This window comes from Anarhichas minor, unplaced genomic scaffold (genome assembly GCF_050575085.1).
Source record: "Anarhichas minor isolate MPS153535 unplaced genomic scaffold, ASM5057508v1 ptg000069l, whole genome shotgun sequence".
In the NCBI taxonomy this organism is placed as follows: Eukaryota; Metazoa; Chordata; class Actinopteri; order Perciformes; family Anarhichadidae; genus Anarhichas; species Anarhichas minor.
The window spans coordinates 434,292-450,864 of record NW_027466515.1 but is presented as its reverse complement, the minus strand read 5'-3'; the positions used below and the strand labels follow the sequence as shown (position 1 = coordinate 450,864).

General features: G+C 40.3%; 2 protein-coding genes across 4 annotated transcripts; one reads left to right on the top strand and one right to left on the bottom strand.

Moving 5' to 3' along the window:
• Positions 1-270: 270 nt before the first annotated feature.
• Positions 271-13,484, bottom strand: LOC142934563 (clathrin heavy chain linker domain-containing protein 1-like). 3 transcript variants are annotated; one of them, XM_076078968.1, is made up of 12 exons: positions 12,629-13,484; positions 12,196-12,383; positions 11,459-11,547; positions 10,422-10,620; positions 10,180-10,295; positions 9,688-9,787; positions 9,502-9,608; positions 9,248-9,419; positions 8,967-9,169; positions 8,395-8,577; positions 7,393-7,605; positions 271-1,043 (listed from the first exon to the last, which is right to left on the bottom strand). In XM_076078968.1, the coding sequence occupies exons 1-11, from the start codon at positions 12,824-12,826 to the stop codon at positions 7,409-7,411; spliced, it is 1,752 nt and encodes a 583-aa protein (XP_075935083.1). In that variant the 5' UTR covers positions 12,827-13,484; the 3' UTR covers positions 271-1,043; positions 7,393-7,408. The 3 variants fall into 3 exon arrangements, with proteins under 3 accessions (XP_075935083.1, XP_075935082.1, XP_075935084.1); XM_076078967.1 differs by lacking the exon at positions 271-1,043 and having other exon boundaries at positions 2,905-7,605; XM_076078969.1 differs by lacking the exon at positions 271-1,043 and having other exon boundaries at positions 2,905-7,605; positions 10,180-10,265.
• rps27a (ribosomal protein S27a) lies at positions 13,222-15,264 on the top strand. Its single transcript, XM_076078971.1, has 6 exons — positions 13,222-13,306; positions 13,419-13,483; positions 13,866-13,920; positions 14,579-14,664; positions 14,766-14,897; positions 15,072-15,264. Exons 2-6 carry the CDS (start codon positions 13,436-13,438, stop codon positions 15,219-15,221), a joined length of 471 nt encoding a protein of 156 aa, XP_075935086.1. The 5' UTR covers positions 13,222-13,306; positions 13,419-13,435; the 3' UTR covers positions 15,222-15,264.
• The last annotated feature ends 1,309 nt before the right edge of the window (positions 15,265-16,573 follow it).

The window sequence follows — 16,573 nt, the reverse complement described above, 5'->3', positions numbered from 1 at the left end:
GCTATGTCCTTGTGCAAGACACTTAACCCCAAATTCCCGGAGGCTGTTCCGGCGGTGAATGATGACATGAAGTGTTAAAGCGCTTTGAGTGTTTGGAAGATTAGAAAAGCGTCAAGTCAAGTACAAGTCATTTACCATTCCATTGACTGAGGGTTTCACAGGAGTGGACACGAGGCAATAGGACTGAGCACACAAAATAACCAAACACTGAGGCAGAAAGGCTCAAAGAAAAAAAAGGACTTTACCAAATTAAGATTCTAATTAACAGCAGGAGAAGCAAGCAAACAAATCCAGAGGAGCAAAAACACCGGAGGCAGGTATCAGGCATAGAATCATGTACAGATGGCTGTAAGTGGACAATAGAAAAAGGCTGGTTGCACACACTGATGTGATGCTGTAGATGCAGGTGTGTCTGCAGGTGTAGGACTGAAAAAATAAAACAACATACATGCAGAGGAAATACTATACGTATAAACAAACTGGTGCTGTTTTACTTGATTCGTGACCCTAAAAGGATGTAAACACTGGAGGGATGTTGCCTCCGTGTTGCAGCAGACGGTTTGTTTTGCAGTGTGTTGTGTTGGAAACAGCAGTCAGCTGACTGGAGGACCCTGCAGTATAGTCACTGTCAGCACAACGGTGAGTCACGGCACATGATGCGAGCTCCTCTGTCTGTCTCACACCTTCTATCAAACAGTCTGGATGCGCTCTGATCGGCTGAGGTCATCTCTGCAGTCGCTCCTTCCTCAGAGTACGTCTGCTACTTTTGTGAACACGTCTTTTTCTCTGTGTTTCAGCCCTCCGTCCAGACTACCAGAATCTCCAGAGTACGTTCATCTTAAGACAGCGGCTTGAGTAAATACACTGAATGAGTAAATGGTTGAATTGTGGTGTGTTTGTGTGTGTTGACCCAGTTGTTGCAGGCCGCTGACACACAGAGTTATCTTTAGTCCTGTAGAAGGGAGGCTGGGGATGATGGCAGCTGCTCGGTGGCCTAGCAACAGGTTTGGACTGTTTACAGTGTCTTTCAAGTTAACAGACGCCTGCAAGACCAGAGTGTGGGTGACACAAATACATGTTAACGTTGTGCAGCGTGCAGATTTATACATGTGCTGTATATATGTTGTTAGTGTTGTATAGACCCAGTGATGGAATGTACTTAAGTAAAAAATTTTGTTACTTGTACTTTACTTGAGTACTTTCATTAAACTTCTAATAATTATCTAATGATATAATAGTGGCTATTACTTGTTAAAGTATTTTTACAGTGTGGTAATCGTACTTTTACTGCAGTAAAGGATCTGAATACTTCCTCCACCACTGCAGCAAGTGAAACAACAACGACAGAAAGTATCCCGATGTGAAGACAGATAATCAGAAAGCATCCGTTCATTATTATCTTTAATAAACGGTCAGTCAGTTTGTCCTCCCACATCCTGTTTATCACAACAACATGTTGTTAAAATCTGAATCGTTCCATCTGAATGATGATAAATTTACTTGCAGCACATTTTCAACAAACAAGCTTCAGCCTTTGCTTCCATCTGAGCCTCCTTGAGGATAAATGGTACAAACATATTAATAATTTTGTCGTTACAAATCTGTTTCCCAACTTTGATTGTTTCTATTTTGTGCTCTTCTTCTTTTTCTTTCTGTACTTTCTGCTTTTTTTGTTTTTAGGATAAATTGCATTGACAGTGAGAAATGTCTTACTCTTCTCTTTAGGAGTGAGATAGCATATTGATTTATGTGTTCTTCTTTCAAAAGGTAACAAACGAGAAACACGGAACTCTTTACAATTTTTTTCAGCCTTACAGTAAATACCTTAAATCAGCCTGTAAAATACCATATTTAGGTTTTTAAATGAATAATAAACTTGCTTCAGGTTTAGGAACCTAAACCTAATTCTGAAACTCAAACAGAAGAGGTGAGGACGGGGAAAAGGTCCTCACTTTCAAGGTCTGACACTCAAATGTCCTAACAAAAAAGTCCACGAATACACACACTCACCTCAGCTCTACTCACTGGGGGACAGATGAGGGGGATTACACAGCATTTTTCACTTTTTTCTACTGATGCCAGAGTATTTATAAAACACACACACACACACACACACACACACACACACACACACACACACACACACACACACACACACACACACACACACACACACACACACACACACACAACCTCCTGACTGGGAGTATTACATCAGGAATGGGCATCTGTTGTGTGTGTTGGTTCCAGTTGATATTTCCATGGATTAAACGTGTTGTTGCTGTTGGTTTGGTGGAAAATACTCTGCAGAGCTGGCTGATGGGAAATATTTCTGAGGTGTGGTGAGGCAAGATGATGATGATGATGATGATGTGTGTGTGTGTGTGTGTGTGTGTGTGTGTGTGTGTGTGTGTGTGTGTGTTATTATTGTTAATTATTAATTAATCCATATATATGTGAGGGGAACATCCAGGTTTATTTATATGGCAATTTTAGGCACATTGATTATTCTAATGATGACATTTTACGGAAGTTTGCATAGTTAAGAGAGTTTGGTGAATCCCAGAGGTGGAAGAAGTACTCAGTAAAAGTTCAAATACCACGCTGTAAAAATACTCTACTATACAACAAGTAAAAATCCTGCATTCAAGACCTTAAGCAAAAGTACTTTTAAAGTAAAAGTACTCATTGTGCAGTAAAACGTTCCCTGTCAGTGTTTTACTAACATAAATGATGTTTCTGCTGCATTAATGTGTACGTTGCATTTTCAACAACAGTGCCTCATATTTTATAAGATCATCATATGTTTGTAGCATGTGTCTCTAAAAAGTAAACTTTTCAAGAACTCAGGAACACAGCCCTGTTTTCAGCTTTGTGATGACGCCTTTTCCATCTGACCCAAGAGGCTTTTTAAACAGTTTATTTACCTAAAGAAGTAGAATCATTTGCTCAACACATAAACTAACACTTTATCCTTCAGTTTATCACAAACACTCAACATCAACACACCTGGAATTACATGGTTTTCACTGGACAGGAAGGGGATGGAAAACTGTCATCAGAACAGAAATTACAGCTGTCAGATAAATGTAGTAGAGTAAAAAGTACAGTATTTACCTCTGAAATGTATAGTACAAGTAAAAATTAGCTTCAAATGGAAAACCCAACTAAAGTACAATACCGTGATTTTTTACTTTAGCAGTGCTTGAGTAAATGAACACTGGAGAATCCGTCTTGAAACACTCGTACAAAAAAACAAAGAAAAATGTTCAACAGATTTACAATAACAATATGAAAATGTTCGTGCATGAGACTACATGCTTCTATGTTGAGCTGCAGTGATGGGATTGAAACACAGAGAGGAAGTTTGATCATAAAACCACAATATATAACAATGACCCTTAGACGACTGTGGATTCTGTCGTCCATCATTTATATCAGAATAAAAATATGGAATAGAAATCTACAATACATAATGTGTAATATAGACTTAAAATGATGAAGGATCTATCTATCTACCTGTCTGTCTGTCTGTCTCTTTTTATCTGTGGATGGTTGTGAACATATCCTTTAATACCATGGGAGATAGGAAAAGGTGTGGTTTGAAAATCAAAGAAGCTGTGTCATGCTGGGCCAGCATCACACACACACACACACACACACAGCAGGAGATCAATATGCTGTAAATGGAGCCAAGCGGTAGTGAGTCAGCACTGAATCTTTGCATCTCTTTCTCTCTTCCTTCTGCTCTTCAAATATAAATTTGTGTGCAAATATTTCTCCTCTTTGAAAACGTAAAGCAGACTGTTTGAAAATACAAACATTAAAACATAAATCTAACCGCTGTGTTACTTCTCTATAGTGAGCATCCAAAACATCCAAAGGCTTTGTTATAAATAACACTTTAATTACATTTTGTACTAAAATGAAGTAAATCAGTGGTGGAGGAAGTATTGAGATAATTTATTGAAGTAAAAGTAGCAGCACCACCGTGTAGAAATTCCCCGTCACAAATAAAAGTCATGCATTCAACATCCTAGTAAACTTAATTTTACAATTACTCAATTACAAGTAGAAGTACCTCAAACTTGCACTTTAGTGCAGTACTTGAGTTAATGTACTTTGGCCGCTATACACAAACAAAATGCTGTTTATTAGTTGTCCCGTGTCTTCCACACAGATCTTTACCTGGTGAGGACGATGACTTTTTACCTGTTGGGTTAGCTTTAGCTCAGTCTGTTAGCATGATGGAAGCCATCACTTGCATATTCAAGACTCTCATTTTAAAACAAAGAGCTGGAAACATAAAGTCACCTTCGATTCTAATTTATCTTTCTGGTAAACTTCGACACCCTGGCTTTCTTTAAAGACCTCCGACTGCTTCATCTTCATGTTATTGGTGCCGACATGGACGACCACTAGGGTTGCAAAGGATCGTATTTTTTATTTTGGAAGAGGGGTCATGGGGAATGATTTTTGATTGTTGTTCAGTGAAAGTTCAATACAATGTTAAATGAGTTGGCTCAGGAGAATGCAGGCCAGCAGGATTATAGCGAGGGTTGAAAACTGGTTTGGAGAGGTGACTGCGGACCGGCCTGCCAGTCTTCCCATGCCGCTGATCAGAGATAAACTCTGCATCCCCTCCCGCCTACGGCTGTTTTATCTGTTGTGAGCTCCTCTGTGTTTACAGCTAAATACAAGCTTAACTTCCTGAATTTCACAGGCGAGCGGAGAAGAGCTGGACAGAGAGGATGCTGGGTAAACAGTCAGCCTCAGTTTATAGACTAGTGGGAGTGTGTTTGCTCAGTGTGTGTGTGTGTCTGTGTGTAGCTTCATTCACAGATTGAGGCCTACAGACGACACAAAGCCTCTTCTGTTTGACATGCCGAGAGTGTGTGTGTTGTCAGGTTAGTTGGACTTGTGAGGACTCGTGGCCTGCTGCTATTCTTATGAGGACATTTTGGTTCTGATTACAGTTAAACTGGGGCTAGGGTCAGCAGCGACACAGTTTAACAGGATATATCTGATGTCTGCTCTCTGATCTACCTGCTCCTTATCTGCCTCGTTAAACACACTGCAAACAGTCTGTGATTTAAAGCCACACTGTTTGACTGACTCCAGCTGTAAACACCTTTCATAAAAAGCATGTTATCAACCAGAGGCGAGGGCGTAGGTTTGGTTTGAGAAGTCATAAAAGTATTTTTAGTTTCCTTTAAATACCTGAAGTATTTGTTGTATTTCAAGCTCTGAGTTAATAGTATTTCTGAATGGTGTTCCATTCAATACAAATAGAAATAAATAAAGAATAGACGGGGGGAGTAGTCAGGTGGCAAAGTTTGTAAGCAGTTAAAGTAATAGATAAAAGAATTATAAAAGGTAGTACCTAGTACATAAAACTGAGAATCTTATCTTTGCTAACTTAAAACAAATACATAACATCTCTAAGCCACAAAGAAATATACGGAGACTGTACTTCAAGGATCAAAAGTACTTACTGTGCAGAATCCTGCTCCTTTCAAATGTATATAAAACATTATATAATTCAGATTTTCTCTTCAATCAATCAAAAAGAGTATTGCATCATATCTTAGAAGCATATCATATGTTTTATATGATAAAAAAATAGCTAAAGCTGTCAGACAAATGTAGTGGAGGAAAAAGTACAATATTTACTATATAGTGGAGTACAAGCAGAAAATAGCATAACATGGAAATACTCGAGTAAAGTACAAGTATCTAGAATTTGTACTTAAGTACAGTAGTTTAGTAAATGTGCTTAATTACATTCAATCACTGCAGAGGACATACAACTTAAACTATACTTCTTACTCTGAATTTCTGCCCTCATGTCTTGTAAATCCTGCATTAACTTATCAAATGATCATTTCCAGGAAAAGTTAAGTATAACTCAACTGATGGGAAATATTTCTGAGGTGTGGTGAGGTGTGGTGCTCAACTCAAGTATAACTAGTATTCAAGCTTATTTCTCTGAGCAGTCATTGATAACTGAAAGTCAGATGCACATATCAACACCTTTATCAACTCAGACCTTCTTTTATCTGGACTCTGGACAATAAGAGAACAATTTGTTCAGAGAGTAAGAAAATCAACCTGAAGCGACGTAAGCGAGTGGGTTTAAGTCACGCCCTCGACCACGAGGGGGCGCTCTGACAGCTGCACCACGTCATGACGGATTACACTGTGAAGTAGTACCAGGAGTGCCATGTTAGATATGTGTTTTAGTCATCTGACACCAACTTTTTGCTCCTCAGTGAGAGAGAGAGAGAGAGAGAGAGAGAGACTGAGGAGGTCTCCAGGTTTCTGTGCTCCTCTCTGACCTTTCACCTCTCACCCTCTTCCAAAGTGATCGGCTCTCTCTACAGGCGTATGGAGCCTCAATAACATATAGCAATACATTATGATGTATTATTATATGTTACTTTAAGCTACCCAGTAATCAGTTGGGCCATGCCTTTAATATATATAATTCTGAAATGGACAATTCTGTATAATGAGTACTTTTACTTTTGGTACTTTGTACATTTTTAATGCTTTTATATTATCTTTTACGTTTTTTGAATGCAGGTCTTTTACTTGTCCTGGAGTATTTCTACAGTGTGGTATTACTGTGGTATTAAGTACTTCCTCCACCTCTGCTTCCAGGTCACTTGTACTACTAGTTTTTAATCTTTTGTAGTCTTTGCCTTAAAAGTGCTCTTTAAATAAACTATGATTATAGTTGCTGCACCATATGAGCGTTTGAAGGCCACTTTAATCTCAGTTTGTGAATTTGTTCGCCATCTGCAGGCTGTCAGCCGCCACTACATCAGCTTTTTACCTGAGTCATCTCACGGAAACAAAGCAAAGATCAAAGGTCTCCTAGATAACTGAAGGATCACATGTCTGTGATCAGGATGATCAAAATGGGCACAGAGTGACAAACGTTTCGCGCCGCCCCAGATTATTGTGATTGTTTAAAGAACTACAAACAAGCCACAGCATTATTTTGCCCCGACACCAGAATGACAATGTGTGGAGCCGGACCTTTCTTTAGCGCTGACACGGCGCTGTGGAAATAGTTCTGGCTATGCGAGACTATTCTGGCTACAACACGAACACACAATGATTTTAAAAGTCTTTAAATTTCACCACATAAACATTCAAATTCATTGAAGGGTCCTTAGATTTGATATTTGAATGTAAGAGATTCAGATATTACAAATGGAGTGAAACTTAAAGAGCTATTTGAGCTTTTACACAACAGCTACCAGAACTTGAGTGTTTTAAACAAGTTTTGAAGGTTTTCTGCCACAAACAGAAGAAGATGAAACAGGTTATTAACAGCTGATGTTCTTTTGCTTCGTGGGATTTAGCTTTCTGTGATTATTCTACCTTTCAGGTTCAGTTTTCACAGGAAGACGTGCTCCATGAGCAGGGATCCCTCCAAGCCCGGGGTCATGATTCGGGTCCCGCTCTGGTCCAGCAGAACGGACAGGACGGCCCGGCTCAGGTCAGCCCGGTTCAGCTCAGAGCACAGAGACGCCACGACAGACCAGACGTCCACTGAAGAGCTGCTGTCCTGCAGGATCGCCTCCTCCACAACCCCTGAGAGGACCGAGACACACGCAGTTCACTTCAGGTCCGGAGTTAGTTTGCTTCTTTGTTTTGTTTTTTCATGAATGATCAGATTGAGGATCCATGTTTCCTGCCACGAGGTTGCTTGATGTGGAAAACTACAAAACCGACATCTCCGTCATTACATTTTAAAATCAGACTTCCCTGTATAGCGATGATTAGAGCAGAAATTTAGCTAAATTACTCATGTTTTCACGCATGTTCTGATGCATCATGCATGAAAACAACATGACAATTAATAATTGTTGCAAGAGGATGTTTGTTAAAGCACAGAACATATAAGTGGGCTGTGGCACATTTATATTGGGCTCTTACAAGCTGTTAGCACTGGTGGTTAAGGCGCTATAAATACCCACAACCGTGCAATGTCATGACAGCTGTTCTGTTGGAGAACCTCGCCAATGTCTTCTTTGTTGTTCAGGTCTAATGAGTGGTGAACAAGGCACAAGTATCGACATGCAAACGGTTGTTTGACTGCGTTTCTGCTTCCATTCATTGCTCCCTGTGGGAGTGGAAATGAGGCTTGTGGTGATGCTTCCAGTTCCACCATGATTTAAATTCATGAAACAGAATCAGGAGCATGTGCAGCTTTATAAATCGGGATAAAAGCAAGGTTGTGTGTAGATTCATGACTCAAATCTGGCTCCCAAGTGAAAATGTTAAAACAGTTTCATGCCAAAATCAGCACTGAGGAAGAACTGCACAAGAACTGCGTTTGTGTCACTGCTGGCTTTGTGCCTGCTGACAGTCTGCGTTTACCTCGACCTTTGCTGACAACGCTGTCCAGGAGCTGCAGAGCGAGCTGCTGCTGCTGAGGGTCAGCCAGCAGAGTGGAACAGGCCACGCCCAAAGACAAGATGGCCGCCCGGCCCTGCTGAGGCGCCGTCAACAGCTGGAGGAGGGAGAGGCTGGGCGAGCGATACAGAACCCACATACAGTCCTCTGAGAAATAGAGAGAGAGAGAGAGAGAGAGAGAGAGAGAGAGAGAGAGAGAGAGAGAGAGAGAGATTCATACACAGATTATTGTATGAGTTATGAAAGAAAACACACATTTGTCTGTCAATATTTGTGAGGACCCTGTTTGACGATGAAAATTTCTAAATCAGCTGTTGATGTTGTCCTTCTTTCGTCCAATAATAACTATTTTAATGGAGATAAAAACAGTATAATTCAGACAGCAAATGTATTATTCAAACCAAACAGTCCTTTAAAATAGTGACGACTGGACAAAATGTCCTCACAATGCAGGAATGTCATCACCACGATGGTAAAACAGGTAAAACAAATACACACACACACACACACACACACCCATACACACACAGACAGACCAGCGGTGAGGTCACAGCAGTGGTTCATGAACTCGGCGGCGCTGTGGATGAAGCCTCTCCTGCAGAGGCTCAGGGCGGTCTTCCTTTCCAGCCTGCAGGCCTCGTAGACGGTGGTGGCCAACGCCAGACACAAGTCAGCCACGCCGGGGTTCTTCTGAGCATGCTCAGTCAGGATGTCGCCCACATCCTCAGAGAAGGTCAGTCTGGATAAAGGAGGATAAAGACTGTTAAGAGCCGAGCAGCAGCAGCTGATCATAAAAACAAACACTTGTTGTGTTTACTTGTTGTTGTTGACAGCGTGGGTGATGAGCTGCCTGGCGCCCTGCTGCAGGGAACAGCTGACGAGTTGCAGGGAGAGAGCAGCTGATAGCTCCTCACCGGTCGGGACGGTCACCAGTAAGGCCTGGAGGAAGAGGAAGAGAGGGGGGAGAGAGCCCGGGGGGCCCTTCACACCTGGGAGAGAGACAGGTGTACAGGGAGACATGTTTCAATAACAAACAAGAACCAATAAACAGAAACAAACTTTGTTTCCCACCGTTAAACATCTCCATGGTGTCGAGGTTCCTCAGGACTCCTCGAGGAGATCTAGCAGCGAGGAGAGCCGCCTCCTCATACTGAGCCGAATCAAAGAGCTCAATGAACCTGTTGAAGAGAGAAATGTGATTCAGCGAGTCCGCAGAGTTCAGATAAACTGACCAAGAGTTGTTTGTGAACGCAGCACCTGTTCAGGTAGTCCGCCAGCAGTTTAGACTCGTCCACTCCGGTCGGCTCTTCGTGCTCGAACAGTTCGGCGTCGATGCTGCGGCCTTCATCCTCTGTCACTGCAGGATGAAGGGGAAGATTAAAGGTGTTTAAATATGAAATATATTTAATGGGACGCCTTCACTTCACCTAAGAGGTGACACATTGAATACCCCCGAGGATAACATTTAGATTGTTACATGCTGAAATATAAAGGCAGGTTTTGACAATTATGAAAATAACTTTTGTGTAAATGTGTTTGTTAAAGACATAAAATTAAATTGGGTGTTGGAACTTTATGAAATGATACCTAAAAACAATTTGTAGTGAACATTTTTACCATTTTAATGCTAGAATGCTAGAAGCTGTTGGTTGATCAACATCAGATTGCATAGATCGACTACACTTGCTCCCACATAAAACCCATGAAGATGAATCCTAAAGTTGTTTTTTGTTTGCAGCAGTGTCTCACCGCTGGTCTGTCTGATGTTCTCCAGTGTGGAACCAAAGAGTTCCTCCAGAGGAACCGGCTGATTCTCGCCCTCCCAGCTGGACAGACTGTCAGACACTAATCTCAGACGCTTGTATCTGCAGACAAACAGTGTGTGACTGTTGTTATGAATGTGTGACAGTTGTAAACGTGGTAGGTTGATGTCTTATGCTAAGTTCGTCTTCAGCTCCATTTAAATATGAGCCACTTCACAGGGCTCTTACAGGACTTTCAGTTGGTTGTTCTTGATGCTCAGCTGGTCTCTGTGGTCCTTGGCGGCCTGCAGCTCGGCGTCCAGCTCAGCTTTGACCTCCAGAGAGACGCAGTGACTCTTCCTGTCCAGTAGAGCAGCTCTCTGGGATTCCAGATGCTTCAGGTGTCCGTCCAGAGACTCCGGGTCCTCCGATTCAGCTACCGTCAAACCTGGGAGACGAGACGGACGTGAGGAGGAAATGTGGATGCTTTACCGGAGATGATACAGTGTTTACAAATGATTGTGAGACAACCTCTCCTACAAGACATCCAGACTGAGCCTGGGTCTTAAGCAGTCGCATTTTTAACACTACCACGGTTTTAAGGGGTTTAAAAGGGTCCTTTTAGTTTGGACGGAGGGCTGAAGACGAGAGAATAAGATGCTTAATGTGAATGTTTTCTGAAAATAGCCGCAAAACACTTCTTTCAATGCGTCTCTTCTCTCGTTTTGGGTCTTTTTTTAGTAGTTTTGCATCTCTTAGTCATCATTTTGTGTCTATTTATAGTAACTCTGTGTCTCTTGTGCCGTATTTCTAATGCATGGTAGGTCACGGCTCTTAATCAACACGACTGACTCTTTTTTGATTTTCCATTAGCAGAAGTTGTGGCTCGTACCAATACATCAATAATAATCTCTTCGTGGTCATTTTGTGTCTGTTTGTAGCTCTTTGTTTATCTTGTTCGAGTCTCTTTGTTGTCATTTTCCGTCTCTTTGTGGTCACTTGAAACAAAAGCTCGGCCCGATTTACTATAGAAACAATGCAACACAACTGACTGATAAGTGAACATGGACAACATGTATAACGAGATGATGTCTGTTTTTGTTTTCATGCAGACACTGCATGGACCATAAACCACCTCTACTTTCATACAAATACATAGGTATATAAATCAATTTATCACGGTAGAACGAGTTGTCTACCACAGACAAACCCCAAAGTTACATTGCCTGTATATAACACTTAATACACTGTATTCTATCAGGCCTGAGTGTTCGTATCAGTGGTACCAGGTATCCATGTGCTCTGCTCTTGAGATGATTTCTGTCTCTTCATCTCCTCTTCAAGTTCTGCTGTTTCCTTCTGAACGACACAGATTCTGGAGAGAGTCAAAGAGAGGAATGCAGTCAGTAAATGGACGGAAATTTGTGTTTAAAACCTCACAACGATCCCTCAGACAAACTTTCAAACATCGCCATCACATCAGGAACTCACACAAAAGGTTTATCTTCTAATTAAATAGGCAGCCATGACACTTTTTGTTTTAGGTCAGCCAGGTCTATTTTGTATAAAACATAATGTACCTCAAAAAACGTTCTGCATAAAATACATCTAATTATATTGTATGTACCCCCTTACCTTAAAGAGGTAATAGAAGGGCTTCGCTTCTTAAGCTTTTATAAATAACATTAAATATTTATGACTAAATAGGCACCAAAGTTAAAGTTTTGATAAATACTATCTTCTTTGTAGTTTGTAGTGTAGTAGTAGTGTTTGTAGTAGTGTTTGTAGTGTTGTAGTAATTTGTAGTGTGGATTGAACAGATGTATTTGTATCTGAAATTCGTATTTGTATTTGTACAATAATACAAGAAGTGGGTACTTTAATTGAGCGTTTTCTTTGCATCTCACTTTATTCATTTTAAATTAGCTAAAATAGAGTTTCAGGGCCTTTAACTAAAGTTTGAACCCAAACACATTCTTCTCAAGATAAAATGTCCTCACAAACATAGCACAATAGCACACACCTGTCCCTCAGGTGTGCGGCTCGTCTCTGGCAGGTCATCAGTGATTTTGGGTGTGACGTTGTGGCCGCCAGAGTTCTCTGAGCCGTCCTGGCCTCGTCCTCCCTCTTCTGCAGCGCCCCGATCACATCATCATACTCCCCCTTTATGGTCAGCAGAAGTCTCTTATAGGCCGTCGCTCGTCCGATCACCTGTAGACAAGACCAGGAGGGAAAATAACAAGTGAGAGAGTCACAGTCAGAGATACAAACACAATCATCGAGTACCAGCAATAATACTAGTGTGTGGAAAATACCCACAGGTTACATGTAAAAATACTATCTGTCTGTCTGTCTGTCTGTCTGTCTGTCGGTCTGTCTGTACTCAAGAAGTAACAGTAACGTTGTTTGAGTAAATCTACTTTACATTCCACCACAAAGTTTCGATGACGTAATACCTTGTTAAACACGTAGCGGTAGACCATGTACCGGAGTTTGTCCTCTTCTGGACACCGTAGGTACCGTATCTCATGTTCGATAAACTCATCCAGAGATCTGAGAAACCTCTCATCGCTCCCATAAACCAAAATGTCCGGTGTTGAACATCTTTCTTCTGTTCTTGAAGATAAACTGCTGGAGTTTCGTGGCTCAGACATTTGTTATTATTTTATACACCTATTTTTTTAACGCTATCTTTCTTTCTTTCTTTTTTAAGCATTTGGTTGTTTCCTTTTTACATATGCCCCAACATACATTTAGACTAATACCAACTTAAATAGCGATAGAGTTATCAAAAAAGACGTAAATCGACCACAACATAAAACATTTGGACTAACTAGGATTGCTCGTCTACCGCGTTGTTATGGTTACAGTGAAAGTGTACCTGGGGAATTATGTTTTTTTATATATTTCAGTTTCCTTTTTAATTAGATAAAAATTATGCGCGGTGATACATGTTTAGACCAACGTTATTACCGATACGTTTGACAAAAAGGTCACAAAAAAATTAATGTGTTGATAATTTCGATCAGGCATTGTTGACGGGCTACCCACCCCGTGCAAACTCGGGCAGAAAACCCCGTCGCTGGCTTTCGGAAGCCCTCTTCTCATGATCCGCCATTAGGAGTGAGCCTGTGGTAAGATCGTGCTCTGTGTTTAAAACCGAATGATTACCACAAAATAACGATTTTAGCGAGCATTTCTTTGCAGCAGCAACAGCTCATAAGAATTGTGTGTTTTTCCGTGTAGGTGGGTTGAACGCCAGGATGCAGATTTTCGTCAAAACCCTCACGGGGAAGACCATAACCCTCGAGGTGAGCGAGCCGGGATGTGGCGTTCAATGGCTGCAGTTACCTCAAGTTGTATTTACTGAATTGTCAAATATGCGAATATTTACGCCTATAATTAACCCCATTATTACTTAAATCAGCTGCGACTGTGCTTAAACGTATTTAAACACCGCTAGAGTAGATGATATTCACTGTCGTAGCTTATAATTTAAGCTAAGTGGCTAAGCTAGCAGTTACGCAGAGCATCGTAAACACGTGTGGCTGAAGCAGACTTAAAATCACTATATTTCCACTTTTCAATATCGTATTGATGGAAAAAACGTTTTGGGCCTTATACCCCAAATGTGATGTCAGTATTGACCGGAAGAAGATGTCATAGCTGACATGTCTCTTTACTCGTTCACAGGTTGAACCTTCAGATACTATCGAAAATGTCAAGGCCAAGATCCAGGACAAAGAGGGTGAGTTACTTTAACTGTTTATTTTTGTCATATGTGACGTTATTGCTTTGGTGGCAGATAACTCACTGCTGAGTTACTGTAGGCAGGAAACCAGCGGTTGAATGTAACTAAAGTGTAACTTAACTACACATGTGTGGCACTTGTACTACTACAGGGGACATTTATGTACATCTATTTACATACATTTTGTTTGTTGTTTCAACTCACTGAAGCTACATGTTGAGCTGAGATATATTTGGCTTCTTTTGAAACGTTGAGAGCTCCACTAGAAATGAAAATACGGATCTGAGTGTTTGAACAAAGTCTGGCTCCTCAGCTGTAACTTGTTATAAATTAACAAATGAATGTCAGAGAAAAACAAGAGATTTTCAAATAGCCGATGTGTAATTGTAGAATCAAGCAAATTGTATGTATATAACGTTGGTTATTAAGGTGAACATAAGGTGAACATTAAACATGCTGTGCTGCATAACTTAAGTCTTATTTCCTTGGATCAGTTTTTACCTGAAACAGTCAAATTTGATGTGTTCAGCTCAGCCAGGAGTTTTGAAATAATTGGATGTAAATCAAATTTTTCTGGCGCGACATTGGTTTTAACATTTAAATACACATCTGTCAGTCGGACTATCAGTGTGTTGATCTGTTTTCTTGTCTGCAGGAATCCCTCCTGATCAGCAGAGGTTGATCTTCGCTGGAAAGCAGCTGGAGGACGGACGCACGCTGTCCGACTACAACATCCAGAAGGTGAGACAAAAGTCCTGACCGGACCTAAAATAGATGTTTTTATCTCTTATGAAAAATAACTGTTTTTGAAAGACCAACAAGCTAACTTCTCTTGTCTTCAGGAGTCCACCCTTCACTTGGTGTTGAGGCTGCGTGGTGGTGCTAAGAAGAGGAAGAAGAAGTCTTACACCACCCCCAAGAAGAACAAGCACAAGAGGAAGAAGGTCAAGCTCGCAGTGCTCAAGTACTACAAGGTACAAAATATTACATTATTTAAATAGTGTGTAATGTCATTCAGGTTGAACTACGTCATCGGTTTTGATCAAGTGAGGAAGCAACATCTGAAATACTGAGTTCGATCTTTGAAAACAACGTTTTACTAAGTTTATTCTTTCTGAACTAAAGTGTTTTTGTTTTTTCTCCTCCAGGTTGACGAGAACGGTAAAATCCACCGGCTGAGGCGCGAGTGTCCCGCTGACGAGTGCGGTGCCGGTGTTTTCATGGCGAGCCACTTCGACCGTCACTACTGTGGAAAGTGCTGCCTCACCTACTGCTTCAACAAGCCCGAGGACAAGTAGACTGGTGTTAATAATAAAATAAAGACTCAAATGTTTTGACACATCTCAAACTGTTTTCTCTGAAGCTTTTCCATCCTATCGTCTTTACGATAAATATATAACCCTATATTACGACATTATAGCCATGACTATACATTTATAACCTGGTAGCTAGAATCTATGGATAGTGAAGTGATAGTCTTTCTAAGAATGGATACCCAGAAATACTTCCAAGTATCAACGTAAAATAATTTTGTAACTATTTTGTGGAATGTCAAGTCTTAGATTAGAGCAAAAATTACAAATTTCCAGCGACTAAACTGAATATTTTGGCATCGGACTTCAGGAAATTAGGTTTGTTTTGCCTTTTTATTTCATAGAAAATATCAAATTTGGTTACATCTGGAAAGATTATATACAGAGGACTTGATGTTCAAGATGAAGTTTAAAAACCCTAACCTGACACGTAACCTCATTTACACTGATGCTGCATCAGGAGACCGAATTTAAACCAAGTTCAGTGGACGACCTGCTCACCTCAGTTATAGTTAGTGCACGTCTGGAGTTAAAACATGATAGTTGAGTCCTGATGAGGATAATTACAGCATTTAAAGACAATCTTGGGCACAAGGAAATTAAATTGACATTCCTCAGTCATTGCTGATTATAGGTAAATGATTTGTATCCTTTTGAGTTTAAAATCATGTAAACTGTCCTTTCAGACTTTCCCACCTGGTTCTTACATTTGTGTAAGTTGTAGCAGCAGCTTTTGTCCAGCAGGTGGAGCTGTTCAGTGTTCAAAGGTCTGGAAAAAAACCTGCAGAACCAAAGTAAAAAAATGTTCCACATTCCTCACATCTGACCAAAAAGCGTTAAATGGGAATTGGCAATTGAAATGCAAATATTTACTTCCATGTAAAAATATTAAATTATAAGGTGGGTCAAAATATAATATATAATTTAAGACATTTAAGACAAGGTTTTCATATCGGTAACATACGTAACGTCAATATGGTTTTAACTTTGTTTCAGGTGTGACATAAATAACTCCTGACGTTCATTTCTCGTCTTTTCAACATTCCGCTCCAGATAAGAAGGAAACATTAAGAAATGAGGAATCTAAATCATCTTTAAAGTAAACAGGTAAAAAAATGTGATTTATCAGTTTAGATTTTCTCAGTCTTCACAAATTGACATTTTAAAGTCTTAACTTTGACTTCCCAGTAAATTTGTCTTTTCCTGGCATCTTATAAAAAATCAAAACAAAGCTAGGTTTTATTTTGCCAAAAATACTTAAAATGTATATTTTGGGAAATTGTTAATCAAAGTTTGACCATCTGGTTATTTTCAGTTTCATTACAAATTGCTTTGAA